This window comes from Impatiens glandulifera, chromosome 1 (genome assembly GCF_907164915.1).
Source record: "Impatiens glandulifera chromosome 1, dImpGla2.1, whole genome shotgun sequence".
Taxonomy (NCBI): Eukaryota; Viridiplantae; Streptophyta; class Magnoliopsida; order Ericales; family Balsaminaceae; genus Impatiens; species Impatiens glandulifera.
In genome coordinates this window covers 103,777,792-103,796,302 of record NC_061862.1, presented here as the reverse complement: position 1 = coordinate 103,796,302, position 18,511 = coordinate 103,777,792, and the positions used below count along the sequence as shown (strand labels likewise).

The 18,511-nt window shown below is 28.6% G+C and overlaps 2 protein-coding genes and 3 non-coding genes across 5 annotated transcripts; 4 read left to right on the top strand and 1 right to left on the bottom strand.

Annotated features, from left to right (window-relative positions):
* The first annotated feature begins 48 nt into the window (after positions 1–48).
* On the top strand, positions 49–131 carry LOC124923101. The gene has a single exon (XR_007098120.1). It is a non-coding gene; the product is annotated as a small nucleolar RNA Z159/U59 (small nucleolar RNA).
* An 8-nt stretch (positions 132–139) lies between these two features.
* Positions 140–238, top strand: LOC124923150. The gene has a single exon (XR_007098161.1). It is a non-coding gene; the product is annotated as a small nucleolar RNA snoR1 (small nucleolar RNA).
* A 67-nt stretch (positions 239–305) lies between these two features.
* LOC124923169 lies at positions 306–438 on the top strand. Its single transcript, XR_007098179.1, has one exon. It is a non-coding gene; the product is annotated as a small nucleolar RNA snoR77 (small nucleolar RNA).
* A 7,073-nt stretch (positions 439–7,511) lies between these two features.
* On the bottom strand, positions 7,512–9,482 carry LOC124922690. Its single transcript, XM_047463406.1, has 3 exons — positions 9,202–9,482; positions 8,831–9,100; positions 7,512–7,968 (listed from the first exon to the last, which is right to left on the bottom strand). The coding sequence occupies exons 1-3, from the start codon at positions 9,421–9,423 to the stop codon at positions 7,630–7,632; spliced, it is 831 nt and encodes a 276-aa protein (XP_047319362.1). The 5' UTR covers positions 9,424–9,482; the 3' UTR covers positions 7,512–7,629.
* A 6,361-nt stretch (positions 9,483–15,843) lies between these two features.
* LOC124939105 (protein NASP homolog 1-like) lies at positions 15,844–18,263 on the top strand. Its single transcript, XM_047479619.1, has 6 exons — positions 15,844–16,199; positions 16,661–16,857; positions 17,164–17,364; positions 17,449–17,539; positions 17,630–17,906; positions 18,012–18,263. Exons 1-6 carry the CDS (start codon positions 15,844–15,846, stop codon positions 18,234–18,236), a joined length of 1,347 nt encoding a protein of 448 aa, XP_047335575.1. The 3' UTR covers positions 18,237–18,263.
* Positions 18,264–18,511: the final 248 nt, after the last annotated feature.

Genomic DNA, 18,511 nt, shown 5'->3' with positions numbered 1-18,511 from the left:
ATTTTCATTTTTTGTTTACTTTTCTCTTTAAACATCTTCTTGGACTGGATCTCTGATGATGTTAATTTAAAAACTTTCGTTCTCCTGAGACAAACCATGCTGATAATCATGGAGACCTGAACTGAAGAGATGATTTTATGGCAAAGATGACTGATGCTTATTTCTGACACCTCTTGTATGAGAATTGGCTCTAATATTAGAGTCTCTTCTTTGAGCAAATTTAGCAACTTTCTGAGCTTAGTCTGTTTATTCTAAGTAATTGCATTCTTCAAGATTGATTATTTAAAGTAATTGAATAGAAATTCAGGCAACCCCCTTTCATGATAATAAAAAGTAGAGAGGGAGGTGTTAATCTGTTCATACATTGAATCTTTTAACTCTTCAGACTTGCTGAGATGTTCTTGTCTATGAAGTTGGTCTAGTAAGATGAAGTACATATATTAAATGTATAATACCTAAGTTTTTCTTGTGCTATCATCCTGTTTCTTTAGAAAAAGACAAACATGTCCAAATGCACATGTATGTTTGCACTCAAACTTGTGCAAAATACAAATATTGAGGACAAAAGAAGATGCAGGTCTCAATTATTTTCTTAAAATTATGTTTGCTTGCCATGTGATTAAACCAAACTTCATACTTGTTCCTTTGTTTTGATCATTTTGAAAGTGTGTTCCGAATTTCAGCTGTATCATGTTTAAATTATAGATAATTTCACAGCTACAAAGTGCTCTGTAATGACCAGGGAAAAGTACATAAAGTCAACAATACACATACACTGGAGATTCAGCCTCATGGAAGATTGTAGAAATAGTTAGTAGTTGGATTGGTAGTTAGATAACCAATATGTAATACTAGTAGTATGATTAGAGTAACAGATAGGCAAAAATATGATATAAACGATTCTGATTTCTTCCTAATGGAATGGGCTCAGCCCTACTTTTATTTTTCGTCTCAATTCTGATTCAATCTATCTTGTCCATATTTCTTCTCTTTTATCATAATTCCCCTCATCCTTGCTGATTCTCGTTACTATTAACGTTCCTTGTTTAATTTGTGTCATCTTTATAGATTGGGACACAACAACTGTGCAGACTAGCTTCTGTTCTTGTGGTCTATTTTCAGTTTATCTAACATCCCTAATTTCCCTAATATAACAGAATCATACTTTTTTGCACTAAGTGACAAGTAAGTGTAAACATCCTCAGAATAAAACAATATTTTCAGATATACCAAGCTGTATATTGAATATGTGCTTGAGGATGGAAAAGTTTAACCCAACTTCCATTTAAGGATGCAGGCAAAGCAATGCCTGAAATACCACTATTCCAACATGATAATCTTTTGTCAAATTGTGTGACAGTATTTCTGAATCTATCCTCTTGGAATAAAGGTTTTTAACTTTGGAATTGTTTATTTACTTAGGATTAAAATTTTAAAATGGTTATATATTTTAGTAAGTTGTATAATTGGATTAGAAGGATATATTTTTTTATTTGATTTTTAATTATATCATATAGTTATTATAATGAAGTATAGTATTAATCAAGGTTTTAAAATACATTGCGGTCGGACCGAAACGAGTGATTAACTGTACCGCTTTGATACGTAAACTTTATGAACCGGTCAATATCCGGTTGAACTGGATGGTTCGAACAGAAAAATGATCCCGAAATTCCCGTTTGAAAATGTTTTCTTTATCCAAACACCAAAATTTCAATATGATTATGAATCTTTTTGAGGGATATAATTCTTATACGTCAAGTTTTTCCTCTTCCTCGCCTCCATCAACCACACACCATGTAAAAAATAACTGAATTAAAAGACCGGCATTTGGTTCCTTCGACCACGAGAATTATCTTAAAACCCTAGAATTAAAATGTTTGATTAGATTTGTTCTAAGTTAGTCTAATTAGATCTGTTCAGCTTAGATGAGAAGTCAAATAAAAGACATGGAGATTGAGCCTTTGTTTTACTTTCGCTTGTATAAAACGGTGACAATCAAAAGATGATATTTAGAGAAGATGATACTTGGAGGAGAGAGACAATAGATTGGAGAAGACAATACTTGGAGAGAGAAAATAAATTAAAGGTTAAAAATTAATCATAGTTAAGTTAAAAATAAATGGTTATTTATTACTTTTAAATAATCCTTTTTATTTATTTATTGGTTTCACCATACCGAAATTAAAATTTGGTCCAAGTGGTTCAACCGATTGAACCTGTCGGACTAAAGTCCGTCCAAAAAACCGGGTTGATGAGCGGAACTGTTTTTAAAACCTTAGTATAAATTTGGTTTTATTATAACTAGCTAATATACTATGTGTTGCAGAGTTATAATTATAAAACAAAGATAAAGACGATACAAATAAAAAATATATATTATAAAATTAAATCAATCATAAATAGTCATAAAACACGAACATTCACAAACTTTATAATTTATTTTTCACATACTTTTTTTTCAAATTTAAGAAGTTAGTCCAATACCCTCAATTTAAAATATCCAATTTTTGGGATTCAAACCTGGTCTTAAATATGAGATGTGAACGCTTTATCTTTAGATCACTTGATAGTGTTGAAATAAATTTATAATTTTGTGTATATATATATATTGTATTTAATATATATTAGCAATTATTTAACTAGTCGATATTTTGTGACTCACAATTTTTCATACGTCTCTTATTCTTTGGTAAACCAACTACCAATCTCAATCACATTTTCAAATGTTTGTTATTCTTTATACAACTAACCACCAATCTCAATCACAGTTTTACACGTCTCCTATTTTTCAACAAACCAACCACCAATTTCAATTGACCTTTAATCTTTTGACCTCACGATCCTTTGTTACTCATTTCTTATCTCTTGCCAAATCACATCTCAATCACTTTTTCACACGTCTCTTATCCATAGGAAATAAACCGTCAATCTCAATCGAAATTAACCTCGTGACCTCACATTTTGGTCAATCAAATATTTGATATATATTTTTTAACCACTCTCATTCGTTACTGACCTATTATCCTTCTGAAAACCACACATCAATCACACTTGATTAAAAGGTTGTACTTGTTTTTGTTAAGTTGAAAGTTTAAAATATACATATAACATCTTTTAATTTTATTTTTAATCGTTTTAAGTTTATAGGCGGGTCAACCCACGATTCGATCCAAATATAAATTACTCTCACATATATATCCAAATTAACCACAAGTCTCCATCTGACAAATAATTAATTCAATTAAGCATTATTATATTATTAGTTAATTAAAATTTTAAATTTATATTTTTAAATTATTTAACGTTAATCAAATTTGGTATTAAATTTAAAATAAAAGATTTTATTAGCTTAGTTGGTTGAGGGGTCGTACCCGTTTATGGGCAGGTCAACCCACGATCCGACCCAAATATCCATTTAAACTATGTTACGACTTGTTTCGTAAGGTGTGTTTATGAGTTTTTGATCTCAAGAATCAAGTTCTTGATCTCTAGGACCGGTGAAAATTCTGCAATTAAAGGGCAATGGAAGATTTTCAATAGAGAATTTGGGAGGAGGGGATAGAAGAACCAAGGGTGCGAAAAGAAATACTGTTGGTCTATACCAAACAGTCCATAGTAAATAATAATAGATGAATGGGGGAGAAGTTCATATCTTCATTATTCCATTCATGGTAATTGAGGAAGAAAGATCAGTCTTATATAGGTGATGTCTTGCCCCCAAAATATTCGGTTACAACAACTACTAAAAAATAATAGAATTTGGTTTGTAAAATAGAAAAGAAAAGCAAAAAACAAAATATTAAAACAACAAAATAGAAATCTGGCCCATGTGCACAATAGAACCCCCATGTGCACAATAGGACCGAAAACGAGTGCCGAGAAAAGTTGCTAGAATTATTTTAGGACCGATGCCTTGATTTGTGGACCCTAACACACTCATATATATATATATATATATATATATATAAATTAACCACAACTCTCGATCCGACAAACCAAGCAAATTAAAAGTAAGCATTATATATATTATATACTAATATAATGATATAACATTATACATAATCAAATTTATAATCATAATTTTTCTCAATATATTATATAAATTTATTAGAAAAAATAATTGTTGTTTTTTTATTTTATATATATATATATATATTATTTTTTCATTTTAAACCAACTACCAATCTCAATCACATTGTTTGTTATTCCTTATAAAACTAACCACCAATCTTAATCACAGTTTTACACGTCTCCTATTTTTCAACAAACCAACCACCAATTTCAATTGACCTTTAATCTTTTGACCTCACGATCCCTTGTTACTCACTTCTTATCTCTTGCCAAACCACATGTCAATCACTTTTTCACACGTCTCTTGTCCATAGGAAATAAACCGTCAATCTCAATCGACATTAACCTCGTGACCTCACATTTTGGTCAATCAAATATTTGATATATATTTTTTAACCACTCTCATTCGTTACCTACCTATTATCCTTCTGAAAACTACACATTAATCACACTTGATTAAAAGGTTGTACTTGTTTTTGTTAAGTTGAAAGTTCGAAATATACATATAAAATTTTTAATTTTATTTTTAACCGTTTTAAGTTTATAGGCGGGTCAATCCACGATTCGATCCAAATATAAATTACTCTCACATATATATCCAAATTAACCACAAGTCTCCATCTGGCAAACAAAATAATTCAATTTAAGCATTATTATATATATTAGTTAATTAAAATTTTAAATTTATATTTTTAAAATATTAACGTTAATCAAATTTGGTATTGAATTTAAAATAAAAGAATTATTAGCTTAGTTGATCGAGGGTCGTACCCGTTTATGGGCAGGACAACCCACGATCCGACCCAAATATCCATTTACATATATATATATATATATATATATATATATATATATATATATATATATAAATTAACCACAACTCTCGATCCCACAAACCAATCAAATTAAAAGTAAGCATTATATATATTATATACTATTATACATAATCAAATTTATAATCATAATTTTTTTTAATATATTATATAAATTTATTAAAAAAATAATTATTATATTTTCATTATATATATATATATTATTCTAATTAAAAATATTCTTACCTAATTTATTTTTCAATATATAAAAATTATATTATATTACATATTTATTTATTTAGTTTTATATATAAATATTTTTATATCTAACTAAATTTCTTTTCAACAAAAATCTTAAATTTTTTTTTTTTTTTTGTGTTTTATATATATATATAATTAATGGTGACAGGGATTATTTCTTCCTCTAATTTTTATTTTTCTTAATTTTTTTCTATATATATATATATAATATAATATTTAATTTAATATATTTATTTAATGATTATATATGCATAATCATCAAATAAATATATTATTTTATATATGATATAGAAAATAATAAAAAATTAATTAGTAAAAAGATATTAAGAGTAAAAAATATTCTCTGTCATTATTAATTTTACATAAATATTTTATTTTTTTATTATTGTATGTATAAATAAAATTTTAACATATTAAATTGTTATATTATATATAATTAATAAATATATAATTAGAAAATTATATATATATATATATAAGAGAGAGAAAAATTTTTAAAAAATATTATTTTTATTAATAAATTTATATAATATTGAAAAATTTAGGATATGAAATTAGGATAACTTTTCCTTCTTAATTTTTCTATTTTAAAAATATATATAATTATTAATAATTTCTCCCTCTTCATTTTTCTTTCATAATTTAATTTATTTTATTATTTTCTATATCATATATATATATATAATATAATATTTAATTTAATTTAATTTAATTTTATATATTTATATAATTAGAATATATATATAATATAAGTAAAAGAGAGAGAAATCTATTAATATATATAAATATATATATTATTATAAGAGATAAATTAATTAACAAAAATAAATAAATTATGAATGAGAAATTATTAAGTTTCAGATTAAATGTTATTATATATTGTTTTATTATATATATAAAAATATATATTATATAATATTATATATTTTAATATAAATTTATTAATGAAAAATAATTATATTATTAGTGTGGAAACAAATATATAAATTAAGAAAGATAAATTATTTGATGACGTGAATAATTATGGAGAGAAACGTTTTAAATTAAGAGTTATTATATATATATAGATATATATATATATATAATATATATAGATATATAATATAGATATATATATATCTATATTATATATCTATATATATTATATATATATATATATATATATATAATATAAATGTGTAGTTAAATAAACTAGTTATTGAAAAGTGATAACTATTGACTAACATTTTTTAACTTGATATATGTTGATTGGTAATTTTTAAATGATTTTAAGAAATGATATAATGGTAAAAAAAAATTTTTTGTTAGAATTATGATTTAAATTAACTAACAATAATAAAATATAGATGGAAAATAAATTAAATATAGGAGGAATAAAGTAAAGGTAAAGTCAATAAAGAAGGTAGACAAATACTATTTGAAAATGTGAGTTAATTATTTAAACATAAATTAGAAATATACCTTCTAAAAAGTTAGTTGCATAAAAATTCAATCTAGTTCAGAGTTTAAGATATTAAAAAAGTTAGAAAACATTTTAAATAAAAGCAAAAGAACATGTCCGTGGGTGGGGTGTTATTATAATTCTTAGAGTGTGCATTATTAGTTCATACAAAAATATGTTAACTAATAACATATTACACATGGCTATCATAATGAAGTTTAATAGGACAAAATAGGAAACACAAGTACACAATAAAAGTAATTTATTCCTCATACCTCCACAACTACTATTGACCAATCATCACTTTGGAAATCCACCCATCATACTAGCAAAGGTGAATTATTTGTCCATTCTATTTGGCCATTCATCTACTATCTTGTTTGTGTTTTTTTTGTGTGTGTATGTTATTCTTAGATTTTCTTGTCATTTTATCTTTGTTTTGTGTTTGATTTTATGGTTGTGTCCTTGTATTGTTTAAGTCTTCCATACTTTTGTTTTTTTAATGTCTTTTGTTTAGGATAGTTTACCTTTTATTGATTTCTTAATTTAGGAACATAAGTATTTTTTAGTGGGAAATTATGACATTTAAATATATTTAGGGAGAATTGAATTTATAACATTTAGACACGGTTCTTCTCACTTGATCTATGTATCTACCATTCTTTGTAGTATAATTAATTTTTTTCATTTAAAAATCCTAAGAAAAAAAGCTAAGCAAATTAACCTTAATATTTAAAATTTTATACAAATAGAGAAATGATATTTTGTGTTTTAATTAATAGTTTAAAATACGGAATAAAATAAAATAATGGAATAATTAAATTATTTAAAAATAATTACAAATAATCTGCATCAAACAAGCTCATCACCAAGTATAATGTAATACAATTCGTCTTTACAAAGATCAAATAACAAATAAAATCTATGCATGAGATAACTCTCAAACTTCTATTAAAAACACTTCCAACCAAAGATAAATGACAATTCTAAAACAAAGCAAACCTAATATATAATATTTAGATTGAGTATGTTCATCAAGATTCAAGGCCATTTGGTAAACTCAAAAACTTTTAAGACAATATCAAATCCAGTTGGGATTTGAGAAACGAAGAGAAGAACATTCAAAGCATTCAAAGCTATATGAAGACTCCTAGCGGTATCGTTCCCTTTTTGCATCGGGGGAACAAGAGCTGCTGCAGCGGCCCAAAGAACTGTTATGGCCGCCCCAGCATACAGATGAGGACCTGGAAATAGCTTTCCAGTTCTAAACCAAGTGTTGAATCCTCCAGCTACCGATTCCAGCACTCCAAAAGCTAACAATATTGATCCTGCATTAAAATGTCTATCCCTATATTGACCTTTCACCAATTCCTTCCTCTCCTGATCATTCAAGTATCATTCATCATCATCAAATTCAAAGGATAGTTATAACTAAGTATTCAATGTTGAATATTAAGTGTCAAACTAGATGCCTCTGAAAAATAAATATTAAATAACTTAATGAAAATAAGTAAACTTTAAGTATTTAGTATGTAAGTTCATTTGATAAGGTATGAAGCTAATGTTAAAAAAATATTTAGAGACTATTATACCTTATAGTAATGTAATTTATTTAATTTTAAAGATTAAAGTTGTCTTTTCTATGATTATATTATACTTCTGAGTTAAATTATTCATAATTTATCGAATTAAGTAAAACATTTTAAATTTGTAAGTTAACTAGATTACATGAGTTTTAACTACTTTGTCTATATAAAATATGAAACTAATATCAAAACAATAGTGTAACCTTGTATCAAGGAAATTTAAATAACCTTAGTTAAATTGACTTTTGTATGCTAATATATTAGTACCAAATTAAGTTTACTAAAAAAAATGGTCAAATTTAAATGGGATCATGCTTGTTGTGGATGTTCAAAGTAAAATGTACATGGTTCATTTTGAACAAGAATTAGTTATCATAAATGGTGTCGAGAATATGTGACAATACATGATTGAACTTAGAAAATGAAATTTATCTCTAATTAGATTTAAGTACATCACGTGTTGTCACATCATTATCGACATCATTCATAAAATCAAATTTTTACTAGAGCGAGCAACTTAACATTGTTTCTTAAACGGTCAGTTATTCGGTTTTTGGGTTACATGGATTTTGCTTATCACTATTTCTATTAGCAATAAACACCAATCAAAATTAAGAAGTTTTAAGTAATTAAACCAAAATTTGTGACCAACCCACCTCGGTAAGCTGCTTAATTTTGGATTCAACAGGGGATTGGGGAAGAAGATCGGCTGCAGGGGAACTTCCATCTGGTGTGACAGCAATTGGTTTAACCTCCTTCTTCAGTTCATTAATCTCATCTTGAACTGTTCTAACTCTCCTCCATTGCCAACCTAAATAACCAGCCCACAATGTATAGAAAAACAGACCACCCATTACTAATGGATGAATCAAAGCCGCTGTTCTTCCTTCCAATAACCCTAATTCTCCATTCACAGCTAACGCATCCTTAAAATGGAAAATGAAGAAGAACCCATTGAGAGATCTAGATACTATAGTCCAAATAAACACAAACAAACCCATGAAATTGAATTTGATTTTGATTTTACCTGTGAATCAAAGATGAATGGAAATGCAAGAGTTGCGAGAGGAATTGAGGCTGAGTTTAATCGATCGATTGTCTGAATGAAGATTTTGTGATGTGGGTTTGATTCTTCATTGGGATTGGGAAGATGGTATTGTTTGGATGATGTGATTCGGAGCTTTGATTGTGAATTCGAAGGTTTTTGGGGAAGAAATGGAAGTTTGAGTAGAGTAAGCGTGGCCGCCATATTCTCTTTTCCTTTCTTCTGCAAACAGAGAAAGAGAAAACAGAGATAAGGAAATTGAGATGACTGATTGGCTTTATTTTCATTGGTGAGGAAGTAAAGAAAGTTCTGGTATGGAATTTATTTTTATGTCTTATCTGTAATTATTTATAAGTTATAATATTTTTTTATCTCGTTGCAAATGCACGTGAACGATTAATAATATAAAAAATCGTGAAAAAAATATTATGATAAAATTTTTATGAGCGGGTCAACCCATAATCAGATCCAAATATCCATTTACTCTCATATATATCTAAATTAACCTCATATCTCGATTCGACAATCCGGACACTTTAAAAATTAAGCATTATATATATATAGATTGTTTAATCATTTATTCAAGTAAATATTTTTTTTAAATTGTCCATTTTTATTTTTATTTTGGTTGGTTAGAATTTAAGTTTAAGGGTTTGTTTAATCTTGGTTATTTTATGAATTCACAATCTTATTTAAATAAATAAATAAGTTGATTATTTAAAATTATTTGGATTATATTATTTAAATAATTTTGTATTTAAATTATAAACAAATATATAATAGAGGTATTTGATATTTTTGTTGAGAAATTGTGTGATTGAATTTTTAAGAAATAGGTGATGTTATAAAAGAGATAAAAATATTATATGTTTTTCAATAAAATGTTATATATTTGTTTTAAATGTGAAACTTATACGTTTAAGCAAACAATCAGATTAACAATTAGTCATAAAAGGTGATGATATGTCTTGATTTTATAAGATTTGTTGGATTTCTTTTAAGATAAAGATTATTTTGTATTTGGTCAAAAAAAAAATATAGGACTCTTTTGATTCGGGGTTTATAAGTCAGCCTCGTATAGGCGTTTGCGTAAACTTTATGTAATAAGTTTCGTTTAAAATTATAATCTCAACGTTTCTTTCTCTCATAATTTTTAAATAATTTTTTATTCATTCTCTCTCATCTATTTCATTCATTTCATTTATTCATTTTCTCTCATCTATTTAATATCTTTCTAATCATTTTATTAATTCCCTCTCATCTATTTCATATATTTATAATATTTTTATATATTTATATAAAATTATTATAATAAAAAAACATATATTTAAATATATTTTTATTTATTACTTATAATATATATATATATCTTAATATATAAAATAATTAAGCAAAATATGAAATATAAATACAATATAATATTTTTATTTATAATTATAATTTTATAAATTAAACTAGACTTAATTATTTAAAATTATTATTAAATTGAAATGAAAAGGACGAGAGAATTTAAAAATAAATTAAAAATTGAAAGATTTGATCAAGGAAAAAGGTAAAAATGTGAAAAATATATGTAATAATAATAAATTATTTATTTTATTCATATCATTTATTTTAAAATATATTATTTTTTAATTTAAGTCATTTATTAATATTTAAAATTATATATTAACAAAAAATTTATAAAAATGAATATATTAATATAATTTATTTTAAAATATATACTATTTTTTAATTTAAATTTAAATTAAATTAATAAATATATATAATATTATAAATATAATATTTTTATTAAATAATATTATAAATATAAAAAAATAAATAAACTGGGCGTATAGGCCGAATCAAACATACCCAAGTTAAGATCATATCAAACTTACCTGAAAATAAGCTAACGGCAATAAATTGTTTATTGAATCAAACTAGCCCATAGTTGGATTATAATTAATTTTTTTTTTTATTAAAAATGCTTTAAGATGAAATGAAGAGTCATATTAACTTTTTTTTTTCAAATATATTTTTGTTTCTAAAGTTGTAATTGATAATTAAGCATATAATGTTTAACTAAGTATCAATAGTTTCTTGATAATTTTGTGAGAAAAAACGGTCGGGTTGAATTAAAAATAATATATATATATTGAATTTACAACTAACCAAATATAATAGGTTCTATATTTCAAATTCAACAAAAAGTTGGATGAACCTATGAAATTGCATTGTATAAACTGTGTTTTATAAATTAAACAACATATAATTTCACATCAATAACATTATATTTTAATTAACGAGTTTTTAGGAATGAATGTTAAATATTTATCATTATTTTGAATCTTGTGTGAGGGTAAATAAACATGAATAACATGTTGGTATATATATATATATATTAATTAGTTGGTCAAAACTAAATACAAAATATATGCACATAAATAAAATTATAAATTAAATAATCATGGTCTAATAATATAAATCTTCACCGCGAATTTGACAAGTGCAAAGTTCTTCTTCAAGACTCAATAAACTCTTTCACTTAATATTTTCAGTTTGGGTTCCATTCTATTAAGAGAGATTCATCAAACTAGGCTTTATTCTCTTTGGGTTTTAAATAACTCAAATAAAATCAATTTTTCAATCAATCACTTCTTAATAATTATATTACTCATTTCATTAACAAAAATAATAAAATACCCTTTATTTTTAATTATTATTTTATTTATATATATCAATACTCTTTTTTATTAAAAATAATTATCATCTTCTTAAAATCATCGATAATTATTGTTTTTTTTACGAGCCTAATATTTTAAAAGTCCGATGATATGCTATTGATTGCAAAGTTTTGATTTGATTGAGTGATTTAGAAATCAATTGTGCAGTTTCATATAGTGATGTACTTGATTTAGTGATTTTTTTTTATCTAATTTGCAGTTTGAAGCAAATTGCTTGATTAGCTTGATTTATATTTTATAGTAGATATTTTAAAACCCTTTCCAGCCTTTAAACTAAGTAATTAGTACATTAATAATAGATATTTGAATATAGCTTAATTTATGTTAATAGCATATACTTGGAAATTTAGCTAATAATTATATATATTTTGATTCACTTCATTTATGTTGATTTCCAAATAGCAAGTTAACATATTTAATTTCATAAAAATTTTTTTGAAGATAGATGGAAGTTGGAAGCTCAATCTGAAATATGATATGTTCTATTTTTATAATACTTTAATTATTGAGTTTAGTTGTTAATTGTTGGCTGAATTTATATTAAACTATTGAAGTTGATAATTAATATGGTTTCTTTTTTTTTTTCTTTTCTAATTCTTAAATTAAATTGTTATTGTTTTTTTAATGGATAAAAGTTGTAATGTTTAATATATCTGATTGTTAGTTCGAAATGGGATTGTGTAAAAATGAGTAGTGAAAAAAAAAATTACGTTTGTTAATAAATTGAGTGATGCAACGAAAAAAAAAGAGTAAAATGATGTTTAATTTGTTTAGATTAGTGAAATTCCGAAATCGAACCAAGCCTTGAAAACAAATTTATAAATTCATATTTTAATATTGTGTTGCGACTTGTTTCGTAAGTTGTGTTTATGGGTTCTTGATTTCAAGAATCGAGTTCTTGATCTCTAGGACCGGGTGGAAATATATAATCAAAGGACAGCGAAAGAGTTTTGTAATAGAGCGTTTGAGATGAGGGGATAGAAGAACCAAGGGTGAGAAGAGAAATACTGGTCTATACTAAACAATCCAAAATAAATAATCAAAACATCATAGACAAATGAGGGGTGAAGAAGTGAAGAACTTTCACAAATAATTTCATATATTCATTATTCCATTCATGGGTCCTTAGGAAGAGTGATCAGCCTTTTATAGGTGATGTCTTGCCCCAGAATATTCGGTTACAACTATTTAGAAAATAACAGAATTCGGTTTGTAAAATAGAAAGAGAAAACAAAACAAAATATTAAAACAACAAACAGAAATATAACCCAAGTGCACACTAGGACCGATGGAGGGTGTTGGAATTGTATTTGGGACCGTGACATTTATTTCTAGACCGTAACATTTATCTCCCTCTTCAAAATTCGTCGCCCTCGACGAAAAGACCGTGACTTGGTTAACCTCTAATGCGCATGTCCCTATCTTCAAAGATAACTCTTTTCTCTTGTTGTACGGTCGAATTTCAGCAGGTCCAACAAGTGTCGGAGTGTAGGACCGCATTTCTTTAAAAACCTTCGGTAACACCTTTTCAATAGTGGAACTGGCTGGGACCTTGTACTCGTTAGCTTTGTCGGGTCATCAGTCTCCACTTCACCCATGTGAGAATTTTGTGTGCATCCAAAGTCGAGTTTTTTGTTACTAAGAGCTGACCTTTGTTGCTGCAATGTCTCCAGCACCTGGTGCAAAATAATTTATTCCAGCTCCGATCAAACACTAAGGTGTTATCAAAAATCCAGATCCAGTCCTTCCTTCGGCCCAGCACCCCAGGTGCAGCTAAATGACCATTTTCTTCCGATTATACTCTATAGTGTCTTCAAACAACCAAGCCCAGTCATTTTTACGGACTAGCAACACAGGTGCAACAAAATAGTCATGTCTTCTAATTACCTTCCTGGATGGTGGTCGGTTGTTGGGTTGCTGGAATAGCTGATTGAACTCTTTGATTATGTGCTGAAAATTTTCAGAGTGTCTTCCAAAACAAGTGAAAGGAATTTGACTTTCGTGCTTACTCTTTATTTGCACCATCACAATAACATTATAACTTTCCAAGGTCTTTTCCAGCTGATTGCCTTGTATTATGTTGACCTGCGACCGAGGAGTACCTTACAAGACCGTGAATGTGTGCAAAGAAATTGTTGGTTCATCCCTTGTCTCAAGTAGCAAAGGTGGATCATTATAAACTAGTTCTTGGGTGGGTTCTTGAACTTCTTGATGATTAACCGAGTTCATGAACAATTTGGATTTGCTGCTTGGCCAGGTCGTGTTAACATTGAATGGCTTGGGCAGCAACGGCGGTTCAGCGCTATACAAGGGCTTGCTTCTCATTAGGGATGCATATGTTGCTTCTTGAGTAGTGCTGACCTACTTCAAGTTCATCCATTTTCTCATGGGGGTGTCATGTATAGGAGGACCAAATCGCAGCAAGAGATCTCTCTTGAATACATCCCACGACAAGGCTTCCATATGGTTGCGGTTCTGCAAATATGAGCCATGCCACATTCTTACCTCTTTTGAAAAGTGAGTGCTGACAATGTCCAGTTTCGTGGCATCATTCGTCTTGCCCACCCTAAAGAATTGCTCGGCAAATATGAGCCAGCCCTCCAAATTAGTCCCATCAAATTCAGGAATATCAACCTTGGGAGGAACATAGTGTTGGTCGCGGTTCTGGCCAGAGTGTTGGGGTCGATATAGAGGACCGTGGCAAGAAGGCTCATCATCATAGGGGCCGGTGCGGGGATCTTGGCCATTTCCAGACGCACCACTTTCAATCGCTGCAAGTCTTTCTTCAACGGTATTGAATCTTCTGTCCATGTTATTACTTAATTCGGTCATCTGCTGTTTAAGGGCAGCGTTCATAGCAGCCAATTCAGTCATGTGTTGGTACAAAATGGCCTGTGTAGCTGCTGATTGTTGGGACAAACCATCGATTAGGAACTTTAGCGCCTCCACTTCTGTCTGCTGGCGGGTTTCTACCATTTGGAGAATTGCCTAGCTCTGATACCAAGAATGTTACGACTTGTTTCGTAAGTTGTGTTTATGGGTTCTGGATTTCAAGAATCGAGTTCTTGATCTCTAGGACCGGGTGGAAATATATAATCAAAGGGCAGCGAAAGAGTTTTGTAATAGAGAGTTTGGGATGAGGGGATACAATAACCAAATGTGAGAAGAGAAATACTGTTGGTTTATACCTAACAGTCCAAAATAAATAATCAAAACATCATAGACAAATGGGGGGTGAAGAAGTGAAGAACTTTCACAAGTAACTTCATATATTCATTATTTTATTCATGGGTCCTTGGAGAAGAGTGACCAGCCTTTTATAGGTGATGTCTTGCCCCAGAATATTCGGTTACAACTATTTAGAAAATAACAGAATTCAGTTTGTAAAATAGAAAGGGAAAACAAAACAAAATATTAAAACAACAAACAGAAATCTAGCCCAAGTGCACACTAGGACCGAGGGAGGGTACTAAAATTGTATTTGAGACCGTGACATTTATTTATAGACCGCATCATATTGTTAACAAATCTCTTTTACCATAATGTATATAAATGATGTCACACTCTTAAATAATAATAATATCATTATTGTCTATTTATAAAATTCATTTATTTAAATAAATATAATTAAGAAAATAACTTAAGAGTTGACATAATTTTTATTTTAAAATATTGTCAACATTTTTGTGATATTAATTTTACGGTCATATTATTAATAATATATTTTAACATTAACCCATGTCTACCTTCATAATAATTTATAGTTAATTTTATAACTTCAAATTTTATATAAAAAAAAATATTAATAATTCCTTTCACAATTGCCCCCGCCCTTTTCCCAGCAGGTGAGAGAAAATTTAGCGGCTATTTCTTGATTTTTCCATTTTCAAATTGTGGAATGGCTAACGAAGTTCAAGACAACTCCATGGTGGCGCCGAAGACGGAAGAACCCCAAGCTTCATCCGGAGAAGTAACGATTTCCCATGATCTGCCGATGAGTGTTCATGGAGCTGGCGAACCTTCCACCTTGATATATGATGGAGACGATGAGAAGAAGCTAGAAGATAAAGAAGATGATACGGAAGATCATCCAAATACACTTGAATATGCGGATGTCTTGATGGCAAAGGGTTCTACTGCATTAGATGAAAAGGATTTTTTTGAAGCCGCCGAATGTTTCAGTCGCGCCCTAGAAATTCGGTTAATGTTTTCACTTATCTTCATTTTGATCACTGGCATTTTGATTTTGGTCTGGTTAGTGATATATGACTTAGCTATATTGAAAGATTAGGAGGAAAATGAAGGACCCTTCTATGGTTTTGCATAAAGCAAATGGGAAGCAACAATTTATCTGTAGTTTGTTTGCAGGGTGCTTCAAATAGGGATAGAATCTTGTGTCTTAGTGTCTAAGGTTCGATTCTCAATAAGAACTTGAAGTGGGAGGTCATGACTAGGGTCGTGTTAACTTTCTCTAATGAATGATCTCTGGTTTCAAAAAGAAACAAAAACCATTAGCATCTCCTACTCCAAATTGAAGGAGAAAGTATGAAAACATGATATTCATAATTTCTTTACTTATATAGGACTTCCTTTTTATTGGACAATTGTTAATGCTTATTATTCTTCTAGAGAGGCCGCAATTACTATAAGAACTCTAAGCTGTGAATCGATGTCTTCCTTACATTTCCTTTTTCTTTGATTTTTCACTTTACCAGGGTGGCTAATTTTGGAGAGCTTGATAAAGATAGATTTAATGCATATTATTTCTATGGATATGCATTGCTACGTCATGTTCTAGATGATGGAACAACTCAAGTATCGAATGAAGATGGTACCACTCAGGCTGAATCCACTTGTGTTTCTAGTGATGTGGAAAATGATGAGAGTTCTGATGCTGATGATAGTGCAACAGGTAATGGTAAGCTTTCAAAGTTCATTGTTTGATTCTTTTAGAATATTTAGGTTTGCTCCATATAAAATATATTGACTTAAGCATGAATAGTTAATTGATTATCTTTTAACTTCAAACCTTGATATTGGCATGGCATTGTATAAGTATCTATGATGGGAATAGAAGATGCTTGCAGAGAAAAAGAAATGAAACATGTCAACTTCTTTGAAGTCATTTTTTTTTGTTCTAATCCCTAGTTTGTAACAGATAAAGGTAGTTTTTGAGAATATGCATTTAGATTAACTATAATTCTATGTGTTAGGACAGGTTTAAACGAGGAAGAAAATGATGAAATTGAAATTGATACTGATGATACATCTAATAACGATGAGGATGAGGATGAAAATGAGCTGGATCTGGCATGGCAAATACTCGATTTTGCAAGGGTAATTTCTGAGACAAGACCAACTCAGTCCATGAGTAATGTGTATATTCTGTGTGCACTGGGTGAAGTTAATTGTTACAGAGGTTTGCTGCCTTCTTTGTGCATCTTTCTGATTTCAGATGAAATCAATCCCCCACTCATATATTTTATCTTCATTCCTCTTGCAGAGGATCTCAAAACTAGCCTCGAGGATTATCTCAAGGCATCACAGATTTTGGAGAGTCTAGTTGAACCAAACTTAATGGATAGAGCTAGTCTGTATCCATTATATTGAGTGTTTTTTTTGTATGATTTGTGGTAAAATTCTTGGATATTATAGATATTTTTTACCTTAATACTAGAATCCAGATACTTTAATATGGGTTTGTGTCTTGAAGTGGCAGTGATGATAAAAGATGCTACATTGTTTTTTGATAAAGCTCTAAATTGTTGCTGCTCTGTGTTGCCGCTCCTTGTGAGTCAGTTATGTAGTTTGTCATCACCAAGAGTAACTTTGTCTGAATCAGGTGAAGAAGTTGTTGACACTGGTACCATTTCACACCAATCTGAGAATTCAAATTTAATCAGTAAAATAGAGAAAGATATTGCCCAAATCCGTGACTACTCTATAATGCTGGAATATAAGGTAAACAATTTCTCTTCACTTTCCAATAGTGATCTCATTTGAACACATAAAAATGAGATGAAAGCATGAATGCTACATTTTGTTTGTTTTAATCTTCTTATACAGTTGAAAGAACTTGATGAGATTCAGAATACACCTAAGGCTAGCCTTGAAGAAGCAATTGATGCACTATCTAACAAGGTGAGACAAGTTGAGGAGAATGTTTCCACCAGCAGTACTACTACTAGTACAGATCTCCAAGTAAGACACTTTGGGAAATTGGGTGGATCTGTGAAGAAGATTAGTGCTGGTATGTACTCAGATTCAATCAAATCAGGTTCCTCAAAATAACCCAAATTGGGCTATCCCGAGGAGGCAGAGGAAAGCGATTATTCTCGTATGTGAATACATTTTTGCAATAAGTAGTTGTTTCGTCGTACATGTATATAGAACGAAATGTTGATATGATGAAATAGAACAAAAAGGAGTATTATGGAAATGTGATTTAGTGAATTCAACCTAGTTGATATGCTTTATAGAAATGATTACTCTTTTGGAAATGGTATAGTTACTTCAAAATTGTTGTTTTGATAAATTTGTTTAGTTATATAGTCTCTAATCTTATT

Excerpts from the sequence above, each read along its gene's own strand:
- LOC124939105 (XM_047479619.1), top strand. The coding sequence starts at position 15,844 with ATGGCTAACGAAGTTCAAGACAACTCCATGGTGGCGCCGAAGACGGAA. Across the intron at positions 17,365-17,448 it reads TGAAGTTAATTGTTACAGAG|AGGATCTCAAAACTAGCCTC; the intron begins GTTTGCTGCCTT and ends TTCCTCTTGCAG. Across the intron at positions 17,540-17,629 it reads TTAATGGATAGAGCTAGTCT|ATACTTTAATATGGGTTTGT; the intron begins GTATCCATTATA and ends ACTAGAATCCAG.
- LOC124922690 (XM_047463406.1), bottom strand. The coding sequence starts at position 9,423 with ATGGCGGCCACGCTTACTCTACTCAAACTTCCATTTCTTCCCCAAAAA. Across the intron at positions 9,101-9,201 it reads CATTCATCTTTGATTCACAG|GATGCGTTAGCTGTGAATGG; the intron begins GTAAAATCAAAA and ends TTCCATTTTAAG. Across the intron at positions 7,969-8,830 it reads AAATTAAGCAGCTTACCGAG|GAGAGGAAGGAATTGGTGAA; the intron begins GTGGGTTGGTCA and ends TTGAATGATCAG.